Here is a 15,204-nt window from a genome sequence, read left to right as displayed (position 1 = left end):
TGTGGAACACCAACTTTAACCTAAGAATGAGAGGATATTCCTGAATTATATTGAAGTTGCTCTATGCTAATAAAAAAAAGACAGGAAGGAAATAAAAGACCTGATAGGGGGTTCATTATCTTTGAGCTTAGCGAATGCTGGTACTTTGCCAACCAGAAAGTGGAACCACTTATCCAAACCCAATCCCACGATGACTGCCTTGAGATCACACAAAAGCCATCATCACAGAGCAATCAGCTGATAGTATGTAAGAATAATAAGCAAGCAGCTTAAGATATATTACAGATAATTCTGAAAACCACATGTGGAAATGCTGGTGTTAACTGTCAGTATTATCTTACACTTATTTACAGTATTAAACTCATAGAACTGTAAAACTGCCATCCTTGCTTTTATTTTGAAAGAAATTCAATAAAGACATTTATTTTCCCCATAGGGGAATCACTTCGGACTATGTTTGTGTGAGGCTGACATCACTATGGTAGATAGATCCCTGTGTATCACTCCACCACCACATGGATTACACCCTTCAATCAATTTCATCTCCTTAGCCTTTCTCTCTCTCTCTTTTTCTCTTTTGTACAATATTTGGGTCAACTTTCTCTGGGCTTGTTATCCAAATCAGTCCCTCTCGTCCTCCCTGGTTGTAGCTGACTATTTTTACCTTCGTCCCTCTCCTCATCCCAACCCTGATGAAAGAAATTCTCTTCTCCTGTTTCCCTGCCTCCAGGTTATTGTTTGTTTTTTATGTCTGTCCCTGCTTGCAGCCTAAAGTTTTGAGAGTTAATAAAAGTAAAGGACGGAGGGCTAAATCAAAAAAAGCTTCTCCTATTCTGTTTCCTTCATATTTTCTTCCCTTCATCCTCTCCTTTCACCTTCTGTTTGTCATTGTTAAGGGCCTCAGGGGGGTTCAGTCATTTTCCTCATGCCTGCAGAGAGGACACAAAGCCCTGGACCTCCTGGGGCACACAGCCAAGTAGTGAAATGGTTGAGCATATTTGGATCTGTGTGAGAGAGAGAGACAAAGAAATAGACGAATAGAGAGAGCCAGTGTACAGTGCGTGTGCAGTATGTCCTCTTGAATTAGTTGACGACAACTTGATGCCATTGCGCTGCTATTTGTACATGCTTACACAAATCAGACATTGCTTTATCAGGTGTCGAAAATGTCATCTCATTATTTAATGTACAGTAAAAGGATGTGTCCATGGTCCAGATGCTGGAAAAACTGGAAGGAATCACCCTGCGGCAGACAGCCCAGGCGTGACTGTGAAACAGTGTTTTGCTTTGTTTTGTCCTGTGAGCCTCCTTGAATGTCAGCCTGCCTTTTCATTATTCATCTGGTGTTGCCTCTCAACCTTTCACCCTCTCTTGTCTCTCTCCCTCCCTCCCCCAAAGTCCCATGCTTTCCTATACATCTCGTCCTTTTCCTAGTGAAACATTGAATATGCTATTGAAACATCATTTTGTTTATTTATTTAAAAAAAAACTTCACAGAATATCTTTAAAACTGTAGTATTTTTTATAAATTTAGCAATATTGCAATATTATGTTACTAAACATATCCTTCCACCACTGTTTAGCTCATACATACATGTTGTCTTCATATATAGGCTGCATTATGATATAAACCACAAAATATAACGTGGTCAGCAACCTAAACTGACAAAGCTGTCAGTCCTTTTATTTAAAGCTGCAGTAGGTAATTTTTTATAAAAATAACTTTTTGTCATATTTGCTGAAACTTTCATTATATCCTGACAGTAGTACATGAGACAGGTAATCTGTAAAAAAAAATCTGGTTCCTCTGGCTCCTAGTGCTCCTAATAATAGCATTTTTACAAATCCTGATCAAAAACAACCAATCAAAACAGAGCAAGATGAGTTGATTGTTGAGTCTCATATCCAGATTGTCAAATACTGATAAAACATATAAATCAATAATAAAACAATTATCATTAGTTGCAGCCCAATTTTTTAATTTGAGACATCTGTGCTTGAAGTGTTGAGTTTCATTGAAAACAAAGTGGACAGACTGTGTGAAAGTTCTGTTATTAAATCCACTACAAGGAACTTTCATTTTGTGTTGATTCTGGCGGTCCCTGTGGACAGAAGTGGTATTGTTTCTACCACCTCGTTTCATTGATTTCAAGAGGAATCTGACCATATCCGACATGGACAAAAACTATATAGAAATAGCCAATCTTCTTGCTGATGGTCATTTGTTTATATAGGTCTTACGGAGGCATCAGTATTAAACTGAGACTGTCTCATAACCAGTTTAAAAACTCCCTGTAGTATGTTTAAGACAAACTTACAATAATGAAATAAGTGCTGTAGAAATGTGCATTACACTGAATTTATCAACAGTTAAATATAGAGGGAGTGTTAAATCTTAGTATAATATGACGGGGGGAAATTGGGAGGTATGTATAACATACACCTGTTTCAAATAAAGGCCTCTGCTGATATAACGATCCTGGCTACTTTTTGAGGATGAAACTTTACAAAACAGGTGAGACAAGATGGAACATATTACATTGTGTGACTTCACAAGGTTGTCAAGGCAAAACATGCATTGGGTTATTTTGTGTGTTGTGTGTATTAAAGAGGGTGCAGGGCAGACTGTGCAGGATTTCAAGTGTGAGCGCGTAGAGGATCACTGTACAACACAAAGTTGTACGACAAATCAGAGTTCAGCCCCTTCATGCTGTATAAATAGATGACAATGGTTGAGGCTATGAAGAACCATGACATTAATATATTTTAGAATATTTTAAAAAAGAGAGGAAAATAAAAAAGAAAGTTAGGTTGTTGGAGGGATGTGTGAGTTTTCCTGGGAGAGGTGATCTGTCATTTTCTGACATTTTCTTTATGTATCCTTTCTTTCTTCTTTTTTCCAGCCTTTAATATTAACACCTATGTTGAGTGACACAGGGGTTTCCTTTCCTTGGCTGCCCCTATGCCCTTGGGAGGAAGCTGACTGTTGGAGGTCACACCCCGTCACCTATCCCGAACGGCCCCCAGACCCAGTGGGAGAGAGCCTGTTCATGTGGGGACAGATTTTTTTTGTTGTTAGTTTTTTCTCATTTGCATTCGTGTTAGCCATATTCTCACACAAAACCCTTATTGATCCAATGGTGACAGGGCCCACCACGGCATGATCAATCATTAAACATTCAAAACGATCAGCCTGCTCCTCCTCCTTTATTTGCTCCTCTTCAGTAACCTCCTGACCTCGCTCTAATCATAGAAAGGTCCAAACTCTGTACTGCCGCCAGCACTCCCAGTTCCAGAGCCCATTCACTTATCTGAAATCAATGCGGGTTCGTCTCCACAGTGTAGCGGGACTGTTGGAGGTCTGGTCACTGAAAGGAAATGAAATAGTGTGTGGATGAGTGGTAAGATTTAATAACCCACAGAGAGTCATTACAGAGCTGCAGTATCAAAGCACCATCAGCATTTCACCGGCCAAAAAGTTTAAACCTTTGATTCAGAAAATCCCCCTGTCTTTTGTGATCTTTTTAATTGTCCCACAGGGGTTAAACAGTTATTGTACTGAATTGATTCTAAATGGCTTTCACCTCACATATCACTAGACTGTAGTTGACTGTGAAAGAGGAACTACTTTCTACTGAAGAAACAGTCTCTATGAAATCTGTTGACAGGTTATTATATATGTTTTTGTGGTTTTAGTGAACAGATCCATGATACCATAATACTGTTTACACCTACCGTAAACCCTTAACATTTGTGCTTCTCCCAGGGCTCCCCTGTATGAATTACCACACAGCTGAGGGAAAGACAATTTGAATCTTCCAAACAATTTCTCCTGAGTGTTTCCATTTTACACATAGAGCACTGCTGACTCTGCGACTCAGCAATTTAGAATAAGCCCCGCACAGCACAATAATCTTCTGTTTCTCAATCATCCAGAGCAATGGTGTGAATGTAGTTCAGTGGTGCATAAACAGAAACCAGTGGAGAAAGTCCTGTGGTGGACGCAGTTGTACTGGAAGAAATGGAAGTAGTGGGAAAATAGATCATATAACCAGCTCTGGTTGGACGGCTGTTGTGTCCTGAGCAGCTGTTGGGCTGTCCTGCATTAGACATAGTTTCTCTCTGCTATGCTGCTTGGACAACTGTCTCTCTCTCTCTCTCTCTCTCTCTCTCTCTCTCTCTCTCACTCTCACTTTCACTCTCACACGACACACACACACACACACACACACACACTGAAATCTCAGTAAATGGGTAAAAACAGGGCTGTTATGGATGCCTCACATTAGGGCTGCACAATTGAAATATTATCGAAATTGCAATATGGCCAAGTGCGACATCCAAATCCCAATTTGTTGGTTAAATGTGTGACAAACAGCATTATAATGTATTACAGTAGTGCTGCAGCGATTTCCTGGCCTATAAATCTTGCAGCATGAACATCAGTATGTTAATATTGTTATTGTGAGCATGTTTAGCATGCTAACATTAGCATTTGTGTCCAAATCCAGCCACAAGCCTCACAGAGCCTTGCATTGGCCTAATTGTGGCACTATGATTTAAGACCATAATTGTTTACGTTGCAAATGATGTCAGCAGATATGTGGCATCAGAAACAAAGAGCTTCAGGCACTACAATGTGTCATTTTAGCTCATGTTTGTCAGAGTGGAATCTAGGACACCTCATGAGATCTCAACAAAAGGAGATTTTGGTGGCCCATTGCTGTTGATATCATCAAAACAGACGCTCCTGTGGTTCTGTTCATACTACAGTTTGTATGCGGATGTGGCCTCACATTTGCAGATAGGTGTAAAGTCCATTACAGCCACTCAGGCACAGAGAATATAATTTGATCTTTACTGACACCCTGAAGTCAAGAAACTCTGTATGCTATGTTTGGCCACAGTTCAACGTGTAGATTAACACTCTAACCATTAAAGATAGAGATAAGATAGAAATGTTGTATCTGGTCCCAGCTTTAGAGATGACACATTTTTCAAAGCTGGAACGATGAGGCCAACAACATCTTTCTTCTTGTCATCTTTCTTTGTGAAATAACGCCACGCTTTGGACCGTTGACCATGACTCCTTCGAATTGCAAGTTTCCAGCAGTGCAGACACATGAGTTTGACAGGATTTTCTTGCTCTGCACAACTGCCAAAAAACATACCGCTGTCAATAAAAGGAATTAATAAGCTTGGCATATAGTTCTGATGGATTGGATCATTTGGAACCAGTCCTCGTTTCCCATTCATATGTGTGTGTGTGTGTTGATATGGGGATAGGGGAAATGGAGAGCAGTCCAGCTGCTGACAAAGAGGAATCTCATGCATGCAGCCAGAGTGGCTGTCAGAGAAAAGCTCCATCCACACTGTCACATACTGTACATGAGGTCATCCCCTCAGTGCTGCTTTCTCTGCCCCTGAACAGACTGAGCCAGTGCCAAATGGATATTTAAAGCTTCCTTTGAATATAATAAAGATTGTTTGGGGTTGACATGTCCGGCTGGTAGTCATGGTGCTAACCTGCTGTGTCCCTGTGTCTTTCCAGGTGAAAACTTTGAGCAGAGCCCCCTGAAGAGGACCTTCAAGTCCAAAGTTCTGGCACGCTACCCTGAGAATGTGGAGTGGAACCCCTTCGACCAGGATGCCGTCAACATGGTAGGTGGATTAAACCATTCATATGGGGAGAAATGAGTAGATGGGTAAGGATAAACTGAACTAATTGAGTACAGCGATACCTCCAGTAGGGCAGTAAAAGACTAGTGGGACCACTGAGAGGAAACACTGGATTATTTAAACTAGCATTTTGGTGGAAGAGACTTCCTTTTAGGGAGGAAACCACACATTTTGAGCATTGAGGATCAAAAAACACAGTGCCTTCTCAGGGGATCCTGGGTAACAGAGCGATGATAAATCCTCTCCCATCTTGTCTGGCATAACCCAGAGAGCTTTTCATGGATGCCTGCATTTACTACATCTTCCTGTTTTAGTTTTGTTGTTCCAATTTGGCTGTTTCATGTCAAGGATCGTTGTTCTCATTAGTGAAAGCAGGTTTTCCAGTGTTCATCGAGGATGAACATGAATTGCTTAAAAATCATATTAAAAAAGAACTTGCCTCATAAAACCCCATAAAAGAGCTTTTCAAAACGTCTGGTGTTTTGAAAAGCTCTGGAGACTTGACAGTAAATGAGAAAATGTCAAGCTGAAGTTAAGGCTGTCTTAAAAGTATATGCAAAATAGCCAAGGGAGCTGTTCAGGTTTTTGTTAGTAGCTTTATCAGTTTTGTCACAGACTCTTTAAATCAACTTCATTTTCATCTGGGCTTCTTCCTATTCAATATTTGAAGAAAAGTCATGCAGTGTGGCTCAATGACCTGTTCTGTTCTCCCACTGTTGAAACCTTCCCATCTGGATTATTTACAGTTACACTACAATACAATTACACTGGTTTTGGAGGTGAGGTTTAAATTTCATTTATTTCTTTCATGTTTTAATTTAGGTACATGGTTCAAATATTTTGTCATTTTGTATATTTTTAAAGCTAAACTCAATCATACGGTTTATAAAGCACATAAATGACAGTAATATGGCTATATATTGGCAAGATACGATACATGTCCTGATATAGGGGTTAGGATTCATATTGCAATACTGTAAGCAATTAAATATAACATTTTAGGAAAACCGTCTTAGTGTAAAGAACACACCACCATAATGAATAAAGTCTGTTTTTCTGGAATCAGAACAGTGGGATCTATTCAATTCAATTCAATTCAATTTTATTTGTATAGCGCCAATTCTTAACAGAAGTTATCTCAGGACACTTTTCAAATAGAGCAGGTCTAGACCGAACTCTTTATAACATTTACAGAGACCCAACAGTACCACCATGAGCAAGCACTTGGCGACGGGGGCAAGGAAAAACTGCCTGTTAAAAGGCAGAAACCTAGGACAGATCCTTCGGCTCTAGGTGGGTGGTCGTCTCCCTGGACCAGTTGGGGTCAGCATTTCACAGTTTCTGTGACATCATAAAGCAAAAAAATCGTAAAAACTTATATTGTTTAGTAAGTGTGCAGCGTGCTGAAGATTATGTCACCACAAAAAAGAGATTTTCAAGAGACAGAAAAAATGGAATTGATAGAATTAAATGAAAATGCTGTAAATTGAAAGTAACCACTTTTGTATTATAGCAACGAAATTCATGAGTCTGGATCTTTATTCTTACACCATTTTTTCTCAACCTTTTTTATGACAGTATGCAAATTTCCAGTCCCTCTATTCCACAAAACCAGACCTTGAGAGTTATTGAAAAGTGTGATTGTTTGATGAGGCTCTACTGAAGGTGCTAAACGGTCAGTGCGGTGACCTTGACAGGAACAACAGGAGTGAGTTCTCCATGCGGATGTATAGGCTGTGTGTCTCTTTCTCATGATCGAAGGTCACCGTTTATTCTTCCACCTGCCCTGGCGTCAGCACTGCTGAATAATTCAGCTGCAGGTTCTCGCCTTACGTCGGCATGGAAACGGGCCATTATGCAGCAGCGCAGCGTCTGTAACCCGACGCCCGGATGATTGCGAGGCGAGCTGTCGAGAGTGACGGCTGAGAGACGTTCTGTAGAGCGGCATCGTTTCTCTCTCACTTTCTATGTCTTGTGATCTCCATCGCCAGCTCATCCCATCATCCTCTCCTCCTTTCTGGAATGCCCTCATCCCAGCTCCTCCTCCTCCCGCTGTGAGGCAGGGTGAGAGATGAGGAGGAGGGGGAGTGTAATCACACTTCCTGTGACTGCAGGCCTGCCAGTAAAGCCCCTGTGATGATTGTTTTCAAATCCCAACACCCCTAACCAAACACACACTCAAACCCTCACACTTACACATTTAATGACACATTTTTACCTTTTTTTGCCATTTTATCCACACTAAACCAGTATCTATCTAATAGAGTGCTGCAGATAGTTTGATATTCAGATGGTTCGTCCTTTAAAGCTTAACCTGAATGAGAAGATATATGAGAGAGTTCAGTTCCAGAGTTCATACAAAATGGTTGAAATAGCTTTTCAGATTTTTGTCAGCAGCTAGAGGCACAGCGAGTTGGGATGATGGTGTTAAAAGCAGAGCTATAGTCCAAAGACGTCACACACTTAGTAAAGTAAACATGGAGGCCACTGAAGTCCGCTTGTATGGTGTCATTTAAAAGATGATGAAAGTAACTAGACAATCCAGAGCAGATGACAACAAGGAAGGGGAGAAAGAGAGCCAGATTTTTAATTATAGTGTGTTTGAATGTGGAGCTCGAGCGCTGGGATTGTGACGTGAATGATTTGACAGAAATTTTATGATGTTGAAAATTTTGTTGAAGGATGCTGTTGTCAGTGAGAACTACATCTGTCAGCGCCTCTTCACAAGACTCTGATATGACTGTTCACACTAAGGTCGCACTGGAAAAAATCAGACCTGAATCTGATTTGGAACATGTATAAAAGTGGCCCAAATTAGCTCAAATCATCAGAACAATCCAATTCTCAGTCATATGTGAGCAAAGAAAATCTGCTTTTATTTACACTCGGTTTAGGCAACAGAATGTTGGCTATAAATGATTTACTGGAACAATATGGCTTTTGCATATTTTTGATTTTGCATAATTGAATCATTGGTGTGTGTGTGTGTGTGTGTGTGTGTGTGTGTGTGTGTGTGTGTGTGTGTGTGTGTGTGTGTGTGTGTGTAATGCTAATTCAGCCCTGTGCCACTCTAACTGGGCCATGTCTCCACCTGAAGAATTATTAATGGAGACTAAAGGCACTGCTCCCTGACTCACAGAATATTTCTGCAGAAATATCAAAGTGGTAGACCATTTGTTTGTCTGACTTTATTTTGTGTATTTTAAGTTTTTAGAAACTTTACCTACAATCACCACAAACACACACTCTTCCCACCTCCCCTTGTTGAAATCTGGGGTTTACAACACAGTCACCACAAACAGGATCATTCCACTGGATGATCTTTTTTCCCTTTCCCGCTGGCCACACTAGAGCTTCAGTTAAGCTCCAGCAACAGATAAAGCTGACAAGAGCTTCTCACTGTTTAATGAAGGCCTCAGCAGATAAACAATAAACCATATGCACCTCCTCTGCTCCTGTTGTCCTCATTCCTTTTAACATGAACAACATAAACAGGAAGAATGGAGTCATTTAATGGAGGTCAAGTGTGTATTTGTTCCTACATTACGCCTGGACTGTCACGTTGCTGCTTCATGTTGCAGCGATTCTGAATGCGCCCCGGCTTGTTCTGCAGGCAGTGAGTCGATACTTATTTGACAGAACGCTTGGCAAAACTTCTTTGCGTCGTCTTGCGAGATTTGGAGCTTATATCTCTGTGCTCAGTTTGATTTCATTACCTTCCTCAGCGTAGCAGGGCTGAGAGGTGAAACACATGAAGTGTAAGTGTTTTCTAGACAACAAGAGCAAATACAGAATGTGGTCACGGTGATGACTGTCAGACACAGGCTGGGTGTGCAGGAGAGATGATCTGTCAGTACTAATCAGTGAGACACATGATCCAATCAGGTCACCAGGCCTGTGTGCACACGTGTTTCATTTGGTCTCTATAAAGACACAAATAAATAAATGGTAAAATTGGGTACAGTTTTTGTTAAAATAAATGTAAATGTATGAGTGTGTTCATGTCTGCAAACTCTAAAGCACATACACATGTATGTGTGTCTGCAGAGCAGTAAGCACTAACACACTTGGATGCATGTTTATGTATTGGCACAGAGCAAGCTCTTGTCTGCAGACAGTTCCTGTTCAGCTCTCAGCGGCCAAATAAACATAATGATACTAATAAGTCATATTTATTGCAGACTGCTGCTGACTGGGTGTTAATATCAACAGTTTATGTGCAATTGGTTGAGAGTTCGGGCTGTGAAAGCGTCATCACGCACAAGCTCACACCATCAGTATCAGCTGTAGCATCATTTCATCTTGTAAATATTGATTTAAAAAATTTGAAACTTTATTGGTAAGTCTTCTGTCACTGATTTTTAGCTGTACAGTACCAAGCTGGAATCACAGAATTTGGACATGTTTTCTTAAACTTAAACTATTAAACTATTAATGGATTATGAAAAATAGTTGCAGATTAATTTAAAAGTCGATAACTATCAATGAATTGACTAATCGTTGCAGCTCTATTTCCAACTAAAATTGTTAGTCTGCTTTGAAGTGGTGATTGACTCCTGTCCTCCCCCCTCTCTCTGCAGCTGTGTATGCCTAAAGGCCTGTCGTTCAGGACACAGGCGGACCAGCGTGACCCACAATACCACTCCTTCATCATCACGAAGGAGGATGGCTCGCGGACCTACGGCTTCGTCCACACCTTCTACGAAGAGGTGACCAGCCCACAGATCTGCTCTGCCATGCAGACCCTCTACCAGATGCACAATGCAGAGCACGCCTCCGCCAACCCCCCTTCCTCCTCCTCCTCCTCATCATCCTCCTCTTCCAGCATGGACTCTCTGGCCAGCAGTTTAGATGAGGCTGACTCCCCCACCTCTTCATCTTCATCCCGCAGGGCGGGTGGCTATGACTCATCCCGGGACACCCTCTACGTGTCCAAGGCCTTGTGTCTGATTGCACCCATGCCCTTCATGCACGCCTGCCGCCGCTTCTTGTCGCAGCTGCACAAGGCTGTTACCTCGGCCACTGCCCCCCCGCTGCCGCTAGAGAGCTACGTTCACAACATCCTGTACGAGGTGCCGCTGCCCGCTCCGGGGCGCTCTCTCAAGTTCCACGGTGTGTACGAGCCCATCATCTGCCAGAGACCTGGGCTGGGGGAGCTGCCGCTGGCTGACTTCCCCCTCGCAGAAGCCTTTACGCTGCTGGGAGTGGAGAACCTGGTCCAGGTGTTCACCTGCACCCTGCTGGAGATGCAGATCCTGCTGTACTCACAAGGTAAGGACGCATGTAAATATAGTCCGGTTTATAGCTCCTCAGGCCTTTCCTTAGGACTATCAAACGTTTTTTAACATGATGAAAAAGACACACACATCGACCTTGGATGGATGCTGGATCAAAGATGTATTTTATGTATTCAAAATCCACACACCAATTAGCTTCTGTAGAAAACATATATTTATTTTACAAGTGAGGTTTCAGACTTCAGACATTTTGTGCACACTTGTATGCCTGTCAAGCATATCTAACTCATCAGGGGTTCTGGTCTGTATACTTCTATACTGTGAGGCAGGAAAACCTCTCACACAGTGTCCAGTTAAAACTTCAGAGGCAAAGGAAAACTGAAAAAAGTTTTCTCAAATGATCATGAAGAATCCCTGAAGTGTGTCACAGCTTCAGCTACATATGAGCCTAACTGAGATGCACAGTGATCAGATTTTCCTCCTTCTAGGTTTCCCTACATCCATTATTCACAGCTGTATTGAGACAGGGGTGTGTGTGTGTGTGTGTGTGTGTGTGTGTGTGTGTGTGTGTGTGTGTGTGTGTGTGTGTGTGTGTGTGTGTGTGTGTGTGTGTGTGTGTGTGTGTGTGTGTGTGTGTGTTGGTGCACATTACCCTCAAACACACTGCAGCTACTTTGAACTACTCTGTGGGCCGAGATCACCTTTCGTCCTACATTCCTCTGTCCTACTCTTTCTTAGTTTCACTCTGTGTGTCTGCAGCTCACGCTGTCACCGTTTCTATGCAGCTTGTTTGTAGCTTCTGTGCTGGATGAGTCACGTAAATAGAAAAGGTTAGCACGCACACCAATTCCACAGCCTTTAAATAAAGCTCTGTATTTACAGTGTTCTGAAACATGCACTTAGGAGGACCCGTTCCTGTGGTGCAGACTGATTACAAGAGATGAAGTGAAAATACTCAGCTGTTCTTTGAAAAGGGTAAACTAAATAAAAGTCAGCCACAATCATAAAGTGCAGCTGTTTAACATCCCAAACTGTGTCCTTTAAATGAGTGCATTCATCATGTTTACCCAAATGGGATTGTGATGCAGGACTGATTGCCTAAAACATATGTTTGTACAGAATCTTTAGGTATTCAGATGCAGCTCTCAAGCAATTTCTGTATTGCAACTACTAAAGATAGATCCTTCTTTCCCCCAAGAGCTCAGGAAACTCTTCATCCATGGTCTCTGTCGACCCACTCATCCATCCTAATCGAGCACCATCTTCAGCCTTCCCACCGGGTTGTGAGATGGTGTGTCGCTTGAGCCATGGCTTGTAAAGACACCGAAGAGGTTAAAGATTAGACCGTGTAATCTGATTGGCTGGCTGCATTTCTCTGTACTGTACTACAGCAGTGGCTCAGCTCACAGGGAGTGATTCTGGGGTGTCAGTGGGCCACATGGCGAGATTAGAAGGCAGCTTCAGGACACACTGTGTCTTGACTAGTGGGATAGACTACCACTGGGGCACTGCTGTTAATAACTGCACTGAAAGGGAAAAGTCTGGGTATAAGAAAAAATCATCTGGGACATTTTCACATAAAGAAATATGTCTGTTCTGCAATAAATCTTCTGGCACACAGGCACTGATGTTTTTACATTGTTTCTCAGCAGCAGCAAAAGTTAGATTGCAAGAAGGAGTAATTCAACATGTTGGGAAATACGCTACTGTAAATACCAAAAGAGACTGTGATGCTTTCTTTGCGAGAGTGAGAAAGATTCATATCAGTTTCATTACTGTGTGTTATGTACAGTTAGCCTTGCTTAGCGTAAAGACCGGAAGCATGGGGAAACAACTAGCATGGCTCTCAGAATTTCAGTATACATGTACCAACACCTCTAAAGCTCACTAACTAACACATTAAAATGTAAAATGACAATTTGTGGTTTTATGGGGAGTTTTGGTGAACAATTACTGGACACAGTGACTGTGCACAGCTTCCTGCAGATTTCCATCGTACCTTTACAGAGATCACATTCGAAATTGTTTTCATAAGTGTATAATCACCTGACTATAAGAATCGTGTTTTTGTTAGCTGTTACCTTAGAATGAGATGTTTGTATCTACAGACACCGCGATGAACAGGTCAGACATCTCATGAATTAGGACTGTATCTCTGCTATATTTAGGGATTTAGTCAAAGCAGCGTTATAAATGCAGCAGTCCTAGTGAACTAAGAAAAAAAAGAGCAAGCCCCTCCTCTTCCACGCATGCTCCTCCCTCACCCTATCACCCTTTGATGAAAAATGGGTCTCAGTGTTTTATTCATCACTGTCAGTGTCAAAGGCAATCGCTCCTGGAGGGAAACAATTAAAACCTCACTCGAGTGAAAAACATCCCTGTTTTGTTCAAGTGTTCATCATTTTTCTTCGGGGATCACTGTTGGCATTCAGCCCGGGCTCTGACTGTGTGACACGTCTGCCCAAATGAGCCCACGTTTCTTTGTAATGAGGAGGGAAACCATGCACAGAGCGTCATTTGGCTGGAGGCAGGTGATGGAAGGATTGAGTTCAGGGGAAAGATGGAGAACCTTCCCTGGATGTTAATGAGACGTTGCACCACCATATGTTCCCACACTCCTCCTGATCAATCAACAGGCAATTACACCATGACAGGTAGAGGCATCATCAGACCCCCCCCAGACCTGTCCTCCTCTAGCACTTATTGGCTGTGACAGGCCGGGATAGAAAGTGGCAGGCAATGTCTCCTCCAATCATGAGCCACAGTGGGGGGTGGGGGTGGGGCATGCAGGATTGTCATTATATGGTAATCAGTGTTGTTAATTTCCATTCCTGGCAGCTGTCTCTGCAACGAAGCATATGACGTAGTCAAACTCTTACTGAAGACAGTCAGGAGAACAGAGAAAACATCTTTTCAATGAAGAAAAGCCTTCAGTGCCCTTCTATGCTCTTCTTTCAATGCATCTACACTAACCTCTTCAGCAGCCGCTATTGTTGTTTTCAGGCATGTCGTTGAACCAAGCCCATAGCTCATGTCGTAGTTGCCAGTAGTTCCTCATAAGATGCAGATTTGTCCTTATTTTCTTACTTACTGCTTCTGGTACACTATTTGGCCAAAACTATGTGGTTGGTCCCTCAGGTCCAATGAAGGGAAATGTTAATGCTACACCATACAATTATAGCATTAAGACAACAGTGTAATTCAAATTTTGTGGCAACTGTTTATGGATAGTCCTTAACATAAAAAAATGGTTTTCCCAGGTTGGTGTGGAGGAATTTGCCTGCACAGACCCCTGACCTCAACCTTATCCAAAACTTTTGGGGTGAACTGGAACACATAATGCAAGCCAGGCCTTCGGACTGAAATCAACCCTGTGTTAAAACAATGCTAAGGGTAGGGGGTAGTGTTGTCTCACATACCAGTAAGATGTGAAAAATAAGCCAAGAAGCCCAGTTTTAGCAAGAGTGAGTATTTTATCTTTCGTCTTACAGTGGTGTGATACAAAGTCAGACACCAGAAATGTGCGGTGTGGCAGTCACTTCCTGTCTTGTCTTCTTCAAAAACACAACATAGCAAATGTATTTTAAAGTACAAAGGGATGAGGAAATGCGTAAAAGAAAACATGTGCTGTGCAATAGTGACATTTCCCAAGGAAATTTGGTGCCGTTTGGTACGTGGACAATGATGAGTACTTAACATCCCTGCAGCCAAGTTCCATAATATGGTGGAAAGTCTGAAACCACAAGAGTGGAGGCCGCTATAGGAGCATATGCAGGGTTTCTCCCAGGACATTCATTAGTAGAGGTGGTGGTCATTGGCACTGGGTGAACCAACCCTTTAACACTATACTCTATTTTCTCGATTAATTGTTTGGGGTGAAAAATGTTGGTCAGTGTTTCCCAAAGCCCAAGGTGACGTTCTCAAATTTCTTGTTTTGCCCACAACCCAAAGATATTCACTTTACTGTTTAGAGAAACTGAAATCATGGAATCTTTTCTAAATGAATCATTAAAGTAGTCGCCGATTAATTGGATTTTAAATCGATTAATTATTGCAGTTCTACAAATCATACTAACCTTTGTTGACGGTCACACTATGGCACAGTCTAAATGCCTCTTGCCTTCTCTAACCGTCACATGCTCACTTTCCCCATGACTTCAGTTTCAATGTCAAGGCTCTGTCTGATTTAATCGATTTTGTCGGCCGTTTAATGTGTCAAGTTTTCCACCATTTTGGAGTTCTGTTTTTGTTTATGTATCTGTTCTTCCCAGGTCAGTTGAGCAGTAGT

General features: G+C 41.9%; 1 protein-coding gene across 5 annotated transcripts in view; it reads left to right on the top strand.

The window, feature by feature from the left end:
* dennd5b (DENN/MADD domain containing 5B) overlaps positions 1 to 15,204 on the top strand; it is a 79,865-nt gene that overhangs the window by 30,212 nt on the left and 34,449 nt on the right. For all 5 annotated transcript variants that reach the window (XM_051391677.1, XM_051391675.1, XM_051391672.1 and 2 more), the window contains 2 exons: positions 5,552 to 5,661; positions 10,260 to 10,950. In XM_051391677.1, coding sequence (XP_051247637.1) covers positions 5,552 to 5,661; positions 10,260 to 10,950 — 801 coding nt within the window. The remainder of the gene's footprint in view (positions 1 to 5,551; positions 5,662 to 10,259; positions 10,951 to 15,204) is intronic.

This window comes from Dicentrarchus labrax, unplaced genomic scaffold (genome assembly GCF_905237075.1).
Source record: "Dicentrarchus labrax unplaced genomic scaffold, dlabrax2021, whole genome shotgun sequence".
NCBI classification, from domain to species: Eukaryota; Metazoa; Chordata; class Actinopteri; family Moronidae; genus Dicentrarchus; species Dicentrarchus labrax.
Note: the sequence above shows the minus strand (reverse complement) of the source record. Positions and strands in the feature narration are given on the sequence as shown.